The following is an 18799-nucleotide window of genomic DNA, read 5'->3' on the forward strand; positions in this document are numbered from 1 at the left end:
CGGTGGCAGCCAAAAAAGCAAACAAGATGCTAGGAATTATTAAAAAAGGGATGGTTAACAAGACTTAGAATGTTATAATGCCCCTGTATCGCTCCATGGTGCGACCTCACTTGGAGTATTGCATTCAATTCTGGTCTCCTTATCTCAAGAAAGATATAGTGGCGCTAGAAAAAGTTCAAAGAAGAGCAACCAAGATGATAAAGGGAACTCCTCTCATATGAAGAAAGACTAAAATGGTTAGGGCAGTGGTGTCCATTGTCGGTCCTCGAGGGCCGCAGTCCAGTCGGATTTTCAGGATTTCCCCAATGAATATTGTAGCCCACTGTAGCCCAGGACAGGGCTCAATAGCACTCCCAGTGGTTACCACAAAATAGCACACTGACGTGTGACCCAAAATGGAGTCACCCTGCAGGACTGGACTTTAAACAGGAACAAAAATCAAAGCACCACAATCAAAGTTCATGAAAAAATGATTCAACTTTACTCATTCCTTTCTTGAAAGTAAGTAGTTCATCATTATAACTTGTACACTTGTCGGAATTCTCCCACAGCAGCAAGAAACCAAAATATCAAAAGAAACAAGTGAAAACAGCACAAAATAAAGTTCTGGGCTTGTTCCCAGCCTTAACTCAATCCTCGCTGCAGGTGAGGATTTAGCTCTCCCTAGAGCTAATACTGCCTGTGCCCAAGCAGGCAGTTTCAAAGAAAACACAAACACAGTTCAAGGCATTTGTTCAATAGCTCTAGTGTCCAAAGTTCCATTAAAGCCTCTGGCCAGTTCAGCTCACTGCCAGGATAGGAGAGAGTCAGGTTTTGCAAAAGAAAGGCCTCAATACAGGCTTTCAAAATTCCCGCCCAGGATGATAGCAAAACCTCTCCCAACTGTGTACCCTAAGTACTTAACTTCTTTCTGCCCTAGAAAACATTTCTTTGGATTTATAGTAAATCCTGCCTTTCTGAGTGAATTGAGTACTGCAGAAACATGCTCTAGGTGTTGAGCCCATGAGGAAGAATAGATGACTATATCGTCCAGGTAGGCTTCTATTCTTCCTCATGGGCTCAACACCTAAAGCATGTTTCTGCAGTACTCAATTCACTCAGAAAGGCAGGAATGTTGCTACTATTTAGGGTTCTGGAATCTTGCTATTAAAATTTGCAGATGACACCAAGCTATTTAATGGGGCTAGGACTAAAGAGGACTGCGAATATTTACAAAGGGACCTGAACAAAGTAGGGGAGTAGGCGAAGAGATGGCAGATGAAGTTCAACGTAGAGAAATGTAAAGTCTTACATGTAGGAAACAGAAATCCGAGGTACAGCTACACGATTGGAGGGCTGTTATTGAGAGAGAGTTCCCAAGAAAGGGACTTGGGGGAAATAGTGGACATGACAATGAAGCCGTTGGCACAATGCGCAGCGGCTGCTAAGAAAGCAAATAGAATGCTAGGAATAATCAAGAAAGGTATTACAAGCAGAACGAAAGAAGTTATCCTGCCGTTGTATCGGGCGATGGTGCGCCCGCATCTGGAATACTGCGTCCAATATTGGTCGCCGTACCTAAAGAAGGATATGGCGATACTCGGGAGGGTTCAGAAGAGAGCGACACATTTGATAAAAGGTATAGAAAACCTTTCATACGCTGAAAGATTAAAGAGACTGGGGCTTTTTTCGCTGGAGAAGCGGAGACTTAGAGGGGATATAACAGAGACTTACAAGATCACAAAGGGCATTGAGAAAGTGGAGAGGGACAGATTCTTCAAACTTTTGACAACTACAAGAACGAGAGAGCATTTGGAAAAATTAAAAGGGGACAGATTCAGAACCAATGCTAGGAAGTTCTTCTTCACCCAACGGGTGGTGGACACCTGGAATGCGCTTCCAGAGGGAGTGATAGGACAGGGTACGGTATTGGAGTTCAAGAAGGGATTGGACAATTTTCTGAAGGAAAAGGGGATAGAAGGGTATAGATAGAGGGCTATTGTACAGGTCCAGGAACTGATGGGCCGCCGCGTGAGAGGACTGCTGGGCATGATGGACCTCAGGTCTGATCCAGCAGAGGCACGGCTTATGCTTATGTTCTTATGACTGAATATATTATTCTATATTCAGCGGCTTCAACCCTGTCCTGCAGGTGATTGCATATCTGGCAGACTGTGATTAAAAAACATATGGGATTTTTGTTTACTTTATTTTTTGTTGATTATAAACTATATAATTCCTCTGACTGGTTTGATTACACTCCTCACCAAGCCCTCCTTTCAAATTAACATTTATCTTGCATTTAATGAATGCAAAGCTTCTGTAAAGTCATATTTATAAAAATACATTATATTTAATATTAACTGCATGGAGCAGGGCACTATCCCTTGGGTTTGACCCTTTCAGGAGTAGAGTCCTATAAAGATCACAGGGTGTCCACATAGCTGCTGGATAATCGCTCAGATAAGAGTCCACATCATTATCAGCAGAAGACTTTTGTGGTCATCTGTAATGTGATTTGTGTTCATCAAAGGGTCTTCTTGTGTCCAGACTTGGTGAGCATGTTGCATAGAAGAATGTGAGTCTTTCAAACCCATTATACAAAGATTCAAAAGGGTGGAGGTCAATAAAGACCTTGACAGTAACCAAGGTCATAGAGCAGCTGTTTCTCACCTTGAAAGATGAGATTTCACCCTCTGCTGATTCTATTAATACTTTACGTTGATATCTGGAAGACAATCAAGTGCCGATGTTTACCACAATCTATAGATGTCATAAAAAGTGGCTCCTACTCTAGCCATGGGGACATTATAATTGGGGGATTCATTCAAGAGTTTGCTGCTCAGTTAACTAAATCCCTTAAAAATGTCATCAAAATGAAATTATATGAGTAAGTATCACTGTGGCTTTCCTCTTATATGAGACACACAAGTTTCATTGTGACTGATGTAGCTTGAACCTGTATGAGGAATCTTTTGATGTTCGTACTTTCTTGGGAGGTTGCATTTTCCTGGAATTACATTTCAGGGTTGACTATCCCCACTCAAAGTCTGTGAATATGTATTCCCTTTGTTTGATACCTAAACAGATGAGAAACTGTAGCAGATGAATTATTACCAGCCTCTATATGTTGCTAATGTTTTATCATATTCGGAATTTTTATTTGTAGCTAGGTATTTTTGAAGTTTAGCCATTTTTAAACAAATGAACGTGCCTTGATTGTCCTTCCCCCAGATGTCCTCAAACCAGTTAAAAAGTACTTCTAGTGATAAGGTATCCCCTGGGGTTTGCTTTGACCTGGCAAGAAAAGCAGAGGCTTATGACATTTTCACAAGAATGCAGGGTATTTTCCCATCTCAAACACTCATCCAAATAGGCAGGTGCAATTACAGTACTCCCCGATATTTGCAGGGGTTCTGTTCCAGAAACCCCCGTAAATGTTGAAAAACCACGAATACGGTTTTTAGCAGGGGAGACAGGAGAGGGCAGTCTGAGAGGCAGGAGAGGGCAGCCGGAGCACCGGCGAGTAAAGGAAATCACTCACTGTATGCTCCTTCCTGTACTAAAGTTGGACCTCACCAATCAGAAGCTGCATTACAAATGCATAATTACATCTTAAAAAGCCTTAATTAAATAGATCTTCACAGTACCATTCATCCTAAAACCAGCACAATGACAGTGGATTGGAGAAGTGAGGAGGTGGGTTTAGGATGGAAGATGAGCAGCTGTTTTAGCCATATCCAGTTTTAGATGGCGGTGAGACATCCAAGAGACAATGTCGGACAGGCAGGCTGAGACTAGGGTCTGGGTTTCAGTAGAGATATCTGGTACTGAGAGGTAGATCTGGAAGCCATGGAAAGAAATCAGCACTCCAAGTGAGAAAGTGTAGATTGAGAAAAGGTGTGGTCCTAGGACAGAGCCTTGAGGTACACCAATCGATAGTGGGAAGGCTGTTGAGGAGGAACCACCGTCGAATACACTGAAGGTGCGATTGGAGAGATAGGAAGAAAACCAGGAGAGCGTAACCCTGGAATCCCAGCGAGGACAGCATATCAACAGTGGTGATCAACAGTATCAAAGGTAGCAGACAGATCAAGAAGGATGAGGATAGAGTAGAGGCCTTTGGATTTGGCCAGGAAAAGATAATTGGAAACTCTAGTAAGGGCAGTTTCTGTGGAATGCCTCGGCGAAAGCCTGACTAAAGTGGATCTAGAAGATCTTGGGATGAGAGGAAGTCCAGGCAACTGCAGTGGACAGCACGCTCAAGTATCTTGGATAAGAAGGGGAAGATGGAGATGGGGCGATAGTTGGAGGGGCACATGGGGTCCATTGAGGTATTTTTTTTTAAATTTAGAAATGTCAATTATACATACCAAGTATAGATATACAAGAAAAGAATAACATTGGTGAAATATTTTTCAAGAAATATTACAAACAGAAAGAAACTAATTCTAAAGTCCACTTCAAGGAGAGATTTACGAGGATAAACTAAAAGTTAATAATTCCTGATTGGAAATCCAGTTAGCATCCTAAGTATAAAACATTGAGAACCATTTTCTGTTTTAATTCCCCTTTTTTCATATTCCTATAGAATTTCTCCAAATGGGAATGATCAAAAAATATGAATTCTTTATCCTGATAATGTAAAATACACCTAGGAAAAACACAAGAAAAAAGTTGCTCCAATAGCCAAAACACTGGATTTCAGGGCCAAGAACTGTTTCCTATGTGCCTGGGTGGCTCTCGTTACATTTGGGAAAATATGAATCGGCTACCTGCAAAAAAATACTTGTTTATATTTAAACCAGTGAGGGTTTTTTGAGGAGGGGTGTGACAACGACATGTTTGAAGGCATCACGGACTGTTGCAGTGGAGAGCAATAAGTTGAGGATGTGACAGGAGGGATGACAGTGGGTGAGAAGGTTGTATAGATGAGTGGGAATTGGATCGAAGGAGCAGGTAGTGGGTTTTGACAATGAGAGACAATGTGTGGTTTCCACCTCGGTGATTTCAGAGAAGGAGGAGAGGCTGGAAGGTGTGTGTGTGTGGGGGGGGGTAGTAGAAGGGACAGGTAGAGGGAGGGGAGGGAGAAGTAGCCTGGTTGAGCGTTCAAGATGAATCTTCTGGATCTTATATAGAAGAAATCTGCCATAGTTTGGGGAGAAATTGAAGGGGGGGGGATAGGAGGTGAGGGTGCTTTGAGTAGGAAATTTAGTGTGGTAAAGAGACGGCGAGGGTTGGAGCTAAGAGAGATGATTAAGTGAGTATAGTATTCTTGTATTATGCCAGTATGAATTTGAAGTGTATAAAGTCAGCGTGTGCACGGGATTTAAGCCAGAGACATTCAGTGGAATGGACACAGGAGCACAGATAATGGATGCAGGGAGTCAGCCAGGGTTGGTGTTTGGCACAACTAACAGAGCATGAAATTGAAGGAGCATGGGTATCTAGAGCAGAGGAGAGAATGGTATTGTAGGAGAGGATGGCTTTGTTCACAGTCTTGTGTGATATAGTAGTTGAGGAGAGGGATGAGACAGCAGTGGAGAGGGTTCTAAGATCAATAGCTTGAAAGTTCCTGAACGCACTGGTGTGAACATTAGCAGATGATGGTCAGAGAGGGGAAGAGTGGTATTGCATAGTAATATAGTAACAAAGTAAATGATGGCAGATAAAGACCTGAACGATTCATCCAGTCTGCCCATAAGCCATACCCATTAAAAAAAATATGACTAGATTAACTTGTCTCCTCTTTGATATTTCTGGGCCATAGACTGTAAAATCTGATATTGTTCTAGGTTCCAAATGCTGAAGCTGCTATCCAAGCCCACTCCAGTCCATCCTACCATCCCGTCGACCGCAGGACATCCACCGCAAAGTCTGGCCAGCAACATCCTCATGTTCAGTATCAGTGGAGTTCACGTTGATGCCAACCCCAACCCACCCTACACCAAATCACCATATATGGGACTCAGACTGTGCAGGTCTGTCCAATACCGGCCTTAGTCCTTTAATTTACACCCTTCATTTTCTAATTAGAGATCCTCTATGTTTATCCCACACTTTCTTGAATTCCATCACCACCACTTCCCTCGGAAGGGTATTCCAGCCATCTACTACCCTCTCCGTGAAGAAGAATTTTCTAACATTGCTCCTGAGTCTTCCTCCCTGCAATCTCAAATTAAGCCCTATAGTTTTACCATTTTTTCTTCTCTGGAAAAGACTTGGTTCAAGTATTTAAACGTCTCTATCATATCTCCCCTGTTCCTCCTCTCCTCCAGAGTATACATATTTAGGTCTTCCAGTCTCTTCTCATACTTTTTTTTTGCTTAAACCTCTTACCTGGACCGCTTCAAGTCTTTTTATATCCTTCACTAGATACGGTCTCCAAAACTGAACTGGAGTGGAGGGCAAGCAGTTGAGGGTGAGAGAAGGATACTGCTTTATCCACATCCTTTTTGGAGACCCCCTTCCATACACATATACACTGCCAGATTTATCTGAACCTCAGGTATGAACCAGCTGTGGGGCTGATGCCTTAAGCATGAATTATTTTACAGGAAGGATTTCATGCTGTGGAAGTGAAGAACTTTAGTACCACTGGCTATTCATAGACTGGTCCCAATTTGCAGCTTCAATATACACACTCCAGTCTTATTATCTGAGGTAGAATTGATATATGTACAGAAATTCACAATGATGTTGAAAAGTATTCTTGAAACATGTGCGTGTTGGTAGAGGCGCTCTCAAAAATCAACTATATATTAAGCTAAGTATTTATAAAATTTATAAAATATGAAAAAAAAGTTGTTAAATATATATAAAAAAAAGTATAAAATATTCATCCCATGACGAATAGGTTATTGTGATTTGTTTCACATAAACTAAATGGGTTTTCTAGCCCTCTGAGGATCAGATAAAAAGATAAAAACGTGATAAGAAGACTGGAGTGTGTATATGGAAGGTGGAAGTGAAGAAGACATTTCCAGTGCTAACTTGCTTCTTCATTTCATCCACATTAAACTTTGCATAAGCTCTGCCCCCTTTGCATCTGTTCAAAATGTGAGAAAAAGTGTTTTATTACATTAAGGACAGTTCTATAACTGAGAACCAGTCAGAGTTCAATTGCCACACACACTGAAGGTCCATCAAGTCCATGTACACCACCTCTTCCTTCTCTTCTTCGAGACCTGACACTACCAGACTACATACTCAAACTATCTTTCCCCTCCTTAAAAGGTATGCAGGTAAATTAGGGATATTTCTTTTCTTCAAATTCACTGAGCTTTGGAATAACCTCCCTGCCCCGCTGCGGAACCTAAGCTCATTCCAATTATTCCAAAAGCATCTGAAAACCTGGCTTTACTCCAAAACATGAAGCTATCTATTTAAAATGTAAAGCTATCTATCTTCTTCATAACCTATAATTTTTTATTATGTCATTCCCTCATTTATTGAATTACCTGTAAACCGTGCCGAGCTCTATCTTTATGGAGATGATGCGGTATACAAACTTAAGGTTTAGTTTAGTTTTTCTTCCCCTCTATCCATTTGCATCAGCTCTTTTCTCTCTTCCCTCTTCTTCCACTTCCCTCCATCCATGTGCACCATCTCATTTCTCTTTCCCATTGCCTTACCCTCCCCTCCATCCATCCACTTGCACCATCTCCTTCCCCTCCCCTTCATCTATGTGCCCCCGTTCCTCTCCTCTCTGCCTGCTCCCATTCAACATCTCTTCCTTCTACCTTCCTCTCTCCCCACCATCCCCGGTTCCTCTTCACTCAGTTCAGAAGCCCACAGCCTCCTATGCACGGTTCTTGTACTGCAATCTTCATAAGAGGAAACAGTAAGTTTCTTCAGCAGCTAAACAGTACAGAGGAGAATCACTGCTGGACCAGCACCAAACAAGAGGGCCCCATGGGCTGCCATTGACTTGCGGGCCTTGCAATGAAGAACAGTGACATAAACTATAGAAGTCCTCCAGGAACTGTCCTTAGTTTCCAGCTATTGAAGTTTCCATCGAAGCTCACTCCAGCCTATCCAAACCATCTTGTCATTTATGAAATACAGACCATAAAAGTCTGCCTAGCACTATTCTCACTTTCCAATTACTGGAGTTTCGTCAAAGCCTTCTTCAGCCCATCTTAAACTGAATTGCCATATACGGGGACACAGGCTGTGAAAGTCTGCCCTGTACCAGCCTTAGTTCTTCACAGTCAGAGACACAACCTAAAGCATCACTTGACACATCAAACACCCATGCAACCATTTAAGTTTTGTTGTTATACCATTAATATTTCTACTCTATTACATCACTAGTTATTAGGAAGAGTGTTGGATCTGGTCTCATAATTTCCTGCACGTTCCAGAAAGTAGGAATGTCCCCCGAGACTTTAGGGTAGGGCTGTATTACACTTGCAGGTATATGGATACAGTACCCACTCACATCTATGTCATCTTTGAAACAAGTGAATGATTTTGGCAGATTTTAGGTGCTTTTAGGCTAGTTCTGAAAGGCTATTTTATATACCGCATTTTTCGCTCTATAAGACGCACCTGACCATAAGATGCACCCACCTGTAGAGGAGGAAAAACCAAGAAAAAATAATTCTGAACCAAATGGTGTGTCCTGACCCTGTCCTCCCTCTGGTGGTCTAGTGGTAGGCTGAGACAGGGTACAGGGCATGTCTAGTGGTGGGCATGTCTAATGGTAGGCACGTCTAGTGGTCGGCAGGCATGAGAGCAGGGCAGGGTCCTCCGGTACCTTTTTAAAAATCTGTCGGTCCAGTGCTGAAAGCTCCTGCCCCCTCCCTCGCTGGATAATAATAATAATAATAATAATAACTTTATTTTTCTATACCGCCAGAGTCAGGCGACTTCTAGGCGGTTTACATTGTAAGAAGGCTGGACATTCAGCGAATAACAAAAGGTCTTAATACAATAAAATAAGTCTACTTACAATACCGAACAATGAGTCTCAATACAATACAATACAATACATTACTATGAGTCTAAATACAATACAATACAGTAAGTCTAAGTACAATACCATACAATGAGTCTAAATATTAAACAATAATCTAAAAGGGAAACTTACGTATTAATTGGAGTTCTATGGATAGTGAGTACCTGAATGCTTTGGTACTAACATATTAAGTGGAGTTCTATGGGTAGGGAATACCTGAATACATGAAAGGAGCTTCTTGAGAGAGAGAAAAGGCGTTTACAGCGGGGAAGTCCTAGTGGGGGAGGGGACAGTTTTAGTCAATGAATTTGGCAAAGAGGGCGGTTTTGATCGCTTTTCGGAATGCACTGTATGTCAGATTGGGTTTGTTTATGTAGTTTTTCAGCCAAACTTGCTGTCTGTTCGCTTGGAACTTAAAGGTTCTGTCCAGGTATGATTTGTATCTGCAGCCTGTAATCTTTGGGTATGCAAAGATGTTTTTGTTTCTGGTTGTACGGGTGGGGTTGTATAGGATGAAGTGAGATTGTAGGTAGGAGGGAGCTAGTCCCCAGGCTTGCCTGAAACAGGTGCAAGCAAATTTGAATAATATTCGAGCTTCTATTGGTAGCCAATGTAGCTTTTTATAGTAGGGGCTGATGTGGTCACTTTTTCTTAGTCTGAAAATTAGGCGAACGGCGGTGTTTTGAATTAGTCTCAGTTTTTTTATTGTTTTTTGTGGGATACCCAGGTAGATGATGTTGCAGTAGTCCAGGATGGATAGGATCAGTGCCTGTACCAGCAACCTGAATGATGTTGGATCAAAGTATTTTTTATGGTCCTTAGTTTCCATAGCGTGAAAAAACATTTTTTCACTAGTGAGTTAGTGATACCGAGTATTTTTATGTTTTTGGATATTGGGTATTCGTAATTGTTTATTTTTATCGATGTTCTCGTAATTTTGTCATTAGGACTAGCCAGAAAGACTTTTGTTTTCTCTGCGTTTAGTTTCAGTTTGAAATTGGTGGTCCATTTATCGATTTTGGTCATTATGTTTGAGAGGTTGTCTATAATTTCTTTTGTGATGTCGTTTAAGGGGATTAGAATGGATATGTCGTCTGCGTAAATGTAATGTATTAAGTTTAGTTTTTGTCAGAGGTGGCCTAAGGAGGCGATATAGATATTGAAAAGGGTGGGCGATAGTGGGGAACCTTGAGGCACGCCATCTGTTGCGGCAGACTCAGAGCAGTGCAGAAGGCAGGCATGAGCTTTGTGTGGTCCTGCCTGGTCCCACGCCGCTCCCTGAATGGCTGCCATCAGTTATCGCGAGTGGCATGTGACTAGGCAGGAACACGAAAAGCTTTTAAAAAAGGTACAGGTGGGGTATAATTGTTCCATAAGACGCACCTACATTTCCACCCACTTTTTTGGAGGGAAAAAGTGCGTCTTATGGAGCAAGAATTACAGTAGTTATATCTCCATCTATGTTACATTTGTAAAATAGGTACATTTTTGGAAATGTTTCTAGGTGCCCTGTTATAATAAAATTATCCTCTTCATGTTATTACAGATATTTCCCAGAAAATACGTATAATGTATTGGCCTTCATGTTTGCGGTGGAGGAAATTAACAACAGCTCAGAGCTCTTATCCAACATCACACTGGGGCTCCACCTTGCAGAGCATTTTAGGTTTATAAACAATATAATACCTGCAGCCCTAAATATTTTGATAGGTCAGTTCTCAATCATAAATTTCAACTGCAATTTATCTCACCCAGTCGCTGCCATCATTGAAAACTTTCCAGCTGAGGAATCATATCGATTCTATGACCTCTTCCAGATATACCATTACCCACAGGTGAGAGAGATTCTTAATCTTACTTTGGGGCTAATTTTCAAAAGATGAAAGCATTCAAAAAGTGACACAAAGCGGCAGATGGACTTTTTCTCACCAAACCCTTCCAATTCACCATTTGTGAAACTTATTTTCTAGATGGATTTCTTTGCTGTTCGTCTGCAATGCATTTAAATCTTGAGAGGGTATATTTAAAGCATGATCTAGGCAGGACTAGGGTGAACTTATAATTTAGATGTTTTTCTGCCATAATTGAATATTTTAGAAAACATCCAGGGCACAATCTAGATGTCTGGGTGTTTTGCCTAGCTGCCGACTTAAAGTCTTCGAAAGAAGGGATTATGGGCTCCTTTTACTAAGCTGCACTAGCGGTTTTAGCGCACGTGCTAGACGCTAACGCCACCGTTGAGCTGGCGTTAGTTTTTGGTGCGTAGCGCGGGGTTTGCGTGCGCTAATCTGCCACACACGCTAAAAACGCTAGCGCACCATAGTAAAAGGAACCCTATATGTACAGGGAGCGATAAAGCATGCCAAGTGTTCGGGACAATAAAGTAAAATGCGTTATGTCTGGTAGACTCAAGTTGAGCCTGTTGGGACCTGGCAAAACAAGACGATGATCGTTCAAGGAACACAAGACACGAGCAGGACAAGAAGGGATGGTAGCAATTGCAAGATAGGGATGTCCAAACAGAAGGCCCTCACCACCAAAAAAACAACAAAGTTCATCCAACACCACCTAAAAAACAGAAACACAATTGGATCGAACCACCCTAACACCTTCTCCACCAAACTCCACTCAATTGTCCTGCATCTACCTGAACATACGCTCTATAACAGGGATCTCAAAGTCTCTCCTTGAGGGCCGCAATCCAGTCGGGTTTTCAGGATTTCTCCAATGAATATGCATTGAAAGCAGTGCATACACATAGATCTCATGCATATTCATTGGGGAAATCCTGAAAACCTGACTGGATTGCGGCCCTCAAGGAGGGACTTTGAGACCCCCTGCTCTATAAAGAACAAAGTCAGGTACCTGGAGGACAAAGGGATTGAGGGGTACAGATAGAAGTAGAGGTAGGTATTAGGGATAGGATTAGAGGCAGTTACAAAATTAGTCGGGGACACTGTTCAGGCAATTAGTCCTGATGGGCCGCCGCAAGAGCGGACCACTGGGCAGGATGGACCTCTGGTCTGCCCCAGCGGAGGCAACTTCTTATGTTCTTATGTACATGACTGGCTAGACAAATCTCAACCTGACTCTGTATTCCTCATGGATACATGGCTCAATTTTGATGCAGACCCAGCAATTAAAAACCTATGCCCCCTAGCTACAAACTAACCACGCTATCATCACAAAAAGTGAAGAAATTAGAATCTCGCTGCTCCCCAGTGCTAGACTGCTAATTTGCTAATGAAGTAACCCATCCCTCAAAGACACTCTAAAATGCATTCTCTTCTATATTTTCACCCAACAAGTGGTCTTGGGTAAAAGATGACCTATTCAACATGATCTTCAGGAACTTGTTGGGAGACATAACAATTCACTGATATACCACAACTGCCTCTCAGCTCAGTGTGGTTACCAAAATAATAAAATTCTGAACATTCACAGTGAATTACAATGTGATTCTTTTTTTTTTAATTATCAAATTAAAGCTTTTAACAATTTTCTAAAAGTTTGATAGGATTTGGGAACTTGATTACAAGTTGCTAAAACTTTTATCCCACATGCCATTCTGGTAAGATAAGCTTCTTTGAAAAAATCATGTATAGAGGCAGCTGTTTACGGAGGGAAATGCATAAAAAGTCTAAAATCACAAGAAAAATGCTTTCTGTTGACAAAGTTAAAATGATCAATAAGGTAATAGGAACAAGACCAAACAATGTCTTATACTTATAGCAAATGCAGTTGAATTTAAATAGTATTCTTGCCTTGTCTGGCAACCAATGTAATTTCTGGTAATATATTGTTACATGATCAAATTTTTTCAAATTAAATATTAACTGGATGGCTGTATTCTGAATAATTTGCATCCTTTTAATATGCTTTTAAATGAGACTAGGTAGATAATATTGCAATAATCCAGAGAGCTTAATACCAATGACACTGGACAACAAAGCTTTTGCTTCTTCAACACTGCTTGCCCTGGATTGGTATAATGGAATATTGTTACTCCTTGGGCTTTGGCCAGGTACTAGGGACCTGGATTGGCCACCAAGAGAATGGGCTACTGGGTTTGATGAACCATTGGTCTGACCTAGCAAGGCTATTCTTATTTATTTATTTATTCAAAAATTTATATACTGCCCCTCTACAAGGAGAAATACAGCTGTCCAGCAGGAGACCGCGCTGGACCACCACCACGTAATAAAGGTACCGGGGGCAGGGGAGGAGGTATATTTGGTCCACAAGATGCACCCCCTTTTTGGGGGTGGAAAAAGTACGTCTTATTGACCGAAAAATATGGTATGTATCATGTACCCTTTTAACAAAACAGTACATTTTTACAATTTATTGTTATACTTACAGGCTAATGCAATTAATTCTTAGTCTAATTCTTAATATAGGCCTATTGCTCATGTTATACCTTGCTGGATATAGTGTAGGCATGTCCAGGCATACATTCATGGCAGATTTCATAACATCCATGGAAATGATGCAGTCTGGGCATGCTTGTACATGTGCATGATGGATGCTGCCTGAAAAGGCTATATAAAAACAGTTTGCATAGAGGGATAATCTTTATTATGTGTCTGTCAGTTCATGTGTATTCTGATGCTACGAGGCATAGTATAGTCTAAGTGAGTAACTTAATTAGTAAGCTGGTTCATTATTAATTGCTATAGGATGATTCGTGACAGCAGAAATGTCTCACCAATGTCACAACAGGGGGATGAGAGAGGGAGAAATGTTGAATGTGGCAGTAGAGATGGTGGGAGAGATGCCTGGATTTCTCAAGATAGATGGACAGTGAGAGAGAGAGAGAGGGAGACATGTTGCCAATAGAAGTGGTGGAGAGAGGAAGAAAAATTGGACTCATGGAGGGACAGAGAGAGATTGATGTTGGTTGGGGAAGGGAATGGGGTCTGAAGGAGAGGAAGCATACAGAAGGCAGAAAGAAAGAAATATTGGATGCACAATCAGAAGGAAATGCAACCAGAGACTCATGAAATCACCAGTCAACAAAGGTAGGAAAAATGATTTTATTTTCAATTTAATGATTGAAATGTGTCAGTTTTGAGAATTTATATCTGCTGTCTATATTTTGCACTATATTTGTCTATTTTTCTATAGTTGTTACTGAGATGACATTGCATATTTTAAAGTCATCTGCATTGACCTCTTTGAAAAAAAAACCCTAATATAAATGATAATTAACATTTTCTCTACGTACATTGTGATTTGTGGGTTTTTAATTTTGTGGTTACCATTATCTACTATAATAAAACCCTAAGTGCGCATGCGCACTCCTACTTGCATTTTCCGTTTTCCGTGATCAGTAGGTCCCCGGCAGGTAGGAGTGCGCATGCGCGCTTAGGGTTCTGTTTTCCTGTAAGGCAGTTCATTGTTGTCGTCATCAGCCCCTCCCTGGCACACCCAAACCCCCGTTGAACCTCCCATCCGACCCTCCCTTCCCACAGTCTGCCCTGCTCCCTTAGTCCCTTGCCGTCCCCCCCTTCCATTCCTGCGGTCCCGACAAACCTCCCGGCTCCAGCAGCGTCCGCAGCACTCTAAACACGCTGCTTTGCGGCCTTCTTCTGCCCTGATATGCTCTGCCGCATCTCTGATGATTTCATCAGGGACGTGCAAGGGTAAATCAGGGCAGTAGAAGGCCGCGAAGCAGCGTGTTTAGAGTGCTGTGGATGCTGCTGGAGCTGGGAGGTTTGTTGGGACCGTGGGAAAGGAAGGGGGGGGGGCGCAAGGGACTAAGGAAGCCAGCCAGCCTGCGGGAAAGGAAAGGGGGGTAGGGGAAAACACTGCTGCTTCTGCACAGGGACATGGAGGGGAAGAGAAATACCGCCGCTGCTGCACAGAGAAGGGCAGGGGGAGGGAAATACTGCTGCTGTTGCTGCACAGGGAAGTGGTGTGGGAGGAGGGAAATGGACTGGGAGGGAATGCTGCTGCAATTGCTGCTGCACAGAGAAGTGGGGTGGGGGGAGGGAAATGCTGCTGCACAGGGAAATAGAGCGGGAGGGAATGCTGCTGCAGTTGCTGCACAGGGAAGTGGAGGGAGGGAAAAGCTGCTGCTGCACAGAGAAGTGGGGTGGGGGAATGCTGCTGCACAGGGAAATGGAGGGGAAGGGAATGCTGCTGTGGCTTCTACACAGGGAAGTGGAGGGAAGAAATACTATTGCATAGAGGGCAGGGAGAGAGACAGATATAAAGAAAAACAGACAGTGGGAGGGAGGAGACAGAAAGTAAAAAAGAAAGACACAGGAGCAGGGAGAGAGACAGACAGAAAGAAAGACAGCGGGAGGGAGGGAGACAGAAAGAAGGAAAGACAGATATATATTCTAGCACCCGTTAATGTAACGACCTTAAAGACTAGTGTATTAATAAGATTATATTGTATGTATATGAAAAATGGATGGGAAGAAATTGCGTTACAATTAGTAATATTATTAGTGGTTGGGGTCGGGGGAGGAGCTTGGGTGGGGGTATTCGGTTGGTATTTGTTAGGCTTAGGGGGTACTTGGCTTGAAGAAGTTGAGAAACAATGTTTTAGAGTGTTTGTAACTTATTTTTTAAGGAGGAAGATGGAAGACCAGCGAAGATAATGTTGCAATAATCCAGTCTAGAACTGAATAATGAAAGTATCAGGGTATGCACTATGTTTTGATCAAAAAGGTATCCTACAGTGTACAGCTGACTAAATATAAAGAGGCTTGATTTACATAAATCAGTAATTTGAGATAGAAATGTTAACTATGAGGCCAGAAGGACAGCTAAATCCTGAGAACTGTAGCATGGGTAAGAGTGAATTGATTTATTACCCTTTCAAAAAGTACATAAACCAGGGGACACTCAATGAAATTACATGGAAATACTTTTAAAACAAGTAAGAGGAAATATTTTTTTACTCAAAGAATAGTTAAACACTGGAACTCACTGCCAGAGGATGTTGTTACAGTGGTTAGTGGTTAGTGTAAGCAAGGTTTAAGTTTTTATCTAATTGTTGTAAACTGAGTCGAGCTTCCTTAGGTTGATGATCCATTATATCAAGTTATGCTTTAGTTTAGTTTAGTAAGGTTCCTGGAGGAAAAGCCCATAGTTTGCTATTGAGACAGACATGGTGGAAGCCATTGCTTGCTCTGGGATCGCTAGCTTGGAATCTTGCTACTATTTGCGTTTCTGTCAGGTGCTTGTGACCTGGATTAGCCACTTTTGGAAACAGGAAATTGGGCTAGATGGACCATTGTTCTGACCCAGTAAGATTATTCTTATGTTGTTATATAAGTTTCTGAGCTACAGATGCTGGAAGTGCTTGTCCCATAGAAATGCATTGAGCCATTTTTGGGAGGGGCCTATTTTTTCCAGAAATTCTTGGTTGGATCTGGTTCATTATATATCTCAAAACAAATTTTCACCATTTATTCTCTCATATCAAATCTCAGCCTATACCATTTGAATAATTATAAGTTTTGTTAGGTTAGAATGAATAAAACAAATATGTGAAATGATTCCCTTCCCCCTCTCCCCCCAAAAAACCACCTGAAAATCAAGAATATTTTTGTACTGTTGGGTATTTTATCAAACCATTTACACATAAAAGACTAAGGGCCTGTTTTACAAAGTTGCGCTAGCGGTTGCTGTGCGGCAACAGCCCCGAAGCCCTTTAAATCTCTATGGGCTTTGGGGCCGTTACCGCGCTGCAGTCGTTAGCGCAGCTTTGTAAAACAGACCCTAAATTAACCCCAACTGGGTACATCTTCTTATAAAATTACTCTTTTGGAGGGTAATTCTGTAAAAGAGAGCTTAATGGGAGCTTAGTCTGGAAAGTAGCTGTCCCTTTCCTTTACAGGCTACTAGCATAAGTGGATAGGTTCATGTCATCTGAGGCAGCAGCCCTAGGTGGTGCTATTGAGAGAGCGGAATCTTGCTGCCAGCCAGCTTACCTGCTGGTTTGCTCTTTCTGCTGATCCCCTTCCTGGAATCTAATGTTTTCACCCTTCTCCCTCCATTTTTCCCATTCCCCCCCCCCCCCCCACATCTACCTTCAATTTATTGTAAAAGTTGCCAGGCAGCGATAGCGATTCACAGATCTTTCCTGTTGCCATCCCGGCGTCTTCTCTCCACTGCGTCTTGCTCCAGCAGAAACAGGAAGTTGTCAGAGATGGCGGGCCACAGTGGAGAGAAGGCACCAGGATCGGCAGCTGGGGTGTTCTGCGAATTGCTACCGCCGCATGGAAACTTATTACAAATTGAAGGTAAACGTAGGGGGGAATGGAATGTGAAAAATACCGATTGGGAGTGAGAAGGGTGAAAGCAGAAAGCCTAATAGTTGGGGCAGCCCTTGTCCTACCCCCATTTTGGATGCTCGGGGGAGGGGGTACCAGCTCATCCCTCACCTCAGGCAGCAGATTGCCTTGAGCTGCTCCTGTAGGTAGGGCTTGGACCCAAGTACTTTAGCCAGTCATAGAACTGGTGATAATGCTCATGCTGACACTCTGGAGATATACACTCAATTTTATTCATTATTTTTTCCCAATAGATCAGCTACACCTCACAGAGTGTTTATATGAGTGATACCAAGAGGTTTCCTTATTTCTACCGGACTGTCCCCAATGAGTTGCATATCTGTGCTGGGATAGGCAAGCTACTGAAGCATTTCGGCTGGAACTGGGTCGGTATCATTTCAATTGATGATGACCAGAGTATGAGGGCATTTCAGATCCTGAGAGAAGGGATTGAGCGGAGCGGTGGCTGCATTGCATTCCATGAAACCATCCCTTACCACAATTTCATCCCAGAAAACCAAAGTAACAAAATCCTGGCCCTAATTGAAAAATCATCTGCTGTGAACATTCTGTACTTTAAAGAAAACATTGCATCTAGAATACATGATATATTCATATATTATTCTCTGATCATACCTGGCAAGGTTTTCATTACCATAAATAAGCTAGAGATAAATAGAGAACTTTTATTTGATGTTAAATTGAAGAACAACTCCTTGATCTTCACAACACATAGGAGGGATATGCCAAACTTTTTTAAATTTATCCGTGAGATGGAACCTATCTGGTTTACAAATAAGTATTTTGCTTTAAACTGGTGGGCGAGCCTATGTGATGGCCAATGCCCAAAGAGTATCAAAAGACAATGCAACTCTACAAAGGTTTTTAACCCTAAGGAAAAAGAAGATTTCGGTTATCACTGTCACACCACCCACTTTGGGAGCAGCTATAGTGTGTACAATGCAGTGTATGCCGTGGCACACGCACTGCATGACATGACCATGTCTGGCTCAGGAAATGTCACCACATGGAGTAAAGAAAAAAGGGACATTTTGGATTATTCACCATGGAAGGTAACTTTGGTATTTGTTAGAGGAATTCTTTATTCAAAAGAAAAAGAGTGATATTCTTTGGCACAGTGTGAATGGGAAGCTTTCACAGAAGGAGGATAGGGGTGTTAGAACATAAGAATAACCATACTGTGTTAGACCAATGGTCCATCAAACCCAGTAGCCTATCCTCACAGTGACCAATCCAGGTCACTAGTACCTGGCCAAAACCCAAGGAGTAGCAATATTCTATGCTACCGATCCAGGGCAAGCAGTGGCTTCCCCCATGTCCCTCTCAATAACAGACTATGGGCTTTACCTACAGGAACTTATCCAAACCTTTCTTAAAACCAGCTACACTGTCCGCTCTTACCACATCCTCTGGCAACACGTTCCAGAGCTTAACTATTCCCTGAGTGAACCCTCCTATTGGTTTTAAAAGTATTTCCCTGAGAGAAGTGACGTCATCAATGAAGACGGTAGCCTAATGTGCAGGCTCCGTCTTCAGCCACTTTAAG

General features: G+C 42.1%; 1 protein-coding gene across 1 annotated transcript in view; it reads left to right on the forward strand.

Annotated features, from left to right (window-relative positions):
• Nucleotides 1-18799, forward strand: part of LOC117368615 (vomeronasal type-2 receptor 26-like) — a 57652-nt gene that overhangs the window by 20542 nt on the left and 18311 nt on the right. Inside the window, exons 2-3 of the mRNA XM_033962343.1 lie at nt 5269-5375; nt 10488-10776. Coding sequence (XP_033818234.1) covers nt 5269-5375; nt 10488-10776 — 396 coding nt within the window. The remainder of the gene's footprint in view (nt 1-5268; nt 5376-10487; nt 10777-18799) is intronic.

Source organism: Geotrypetes seraphini, chromosome 10 (assembly GCF_902459505.1).
Source record: "Geotrypetes seraphini chromosome 10, aGeoSer1.1, whole genome shotgun sequence".
In the NCBI taxonomy this organism is placed as follows: domain Eukaryota; kingdom Metazoa; phylum Chordata; class Amphibia; order Gymnophiona; family Dermophiidae; genus Geotrypetes; species Geotrypetes seraphini.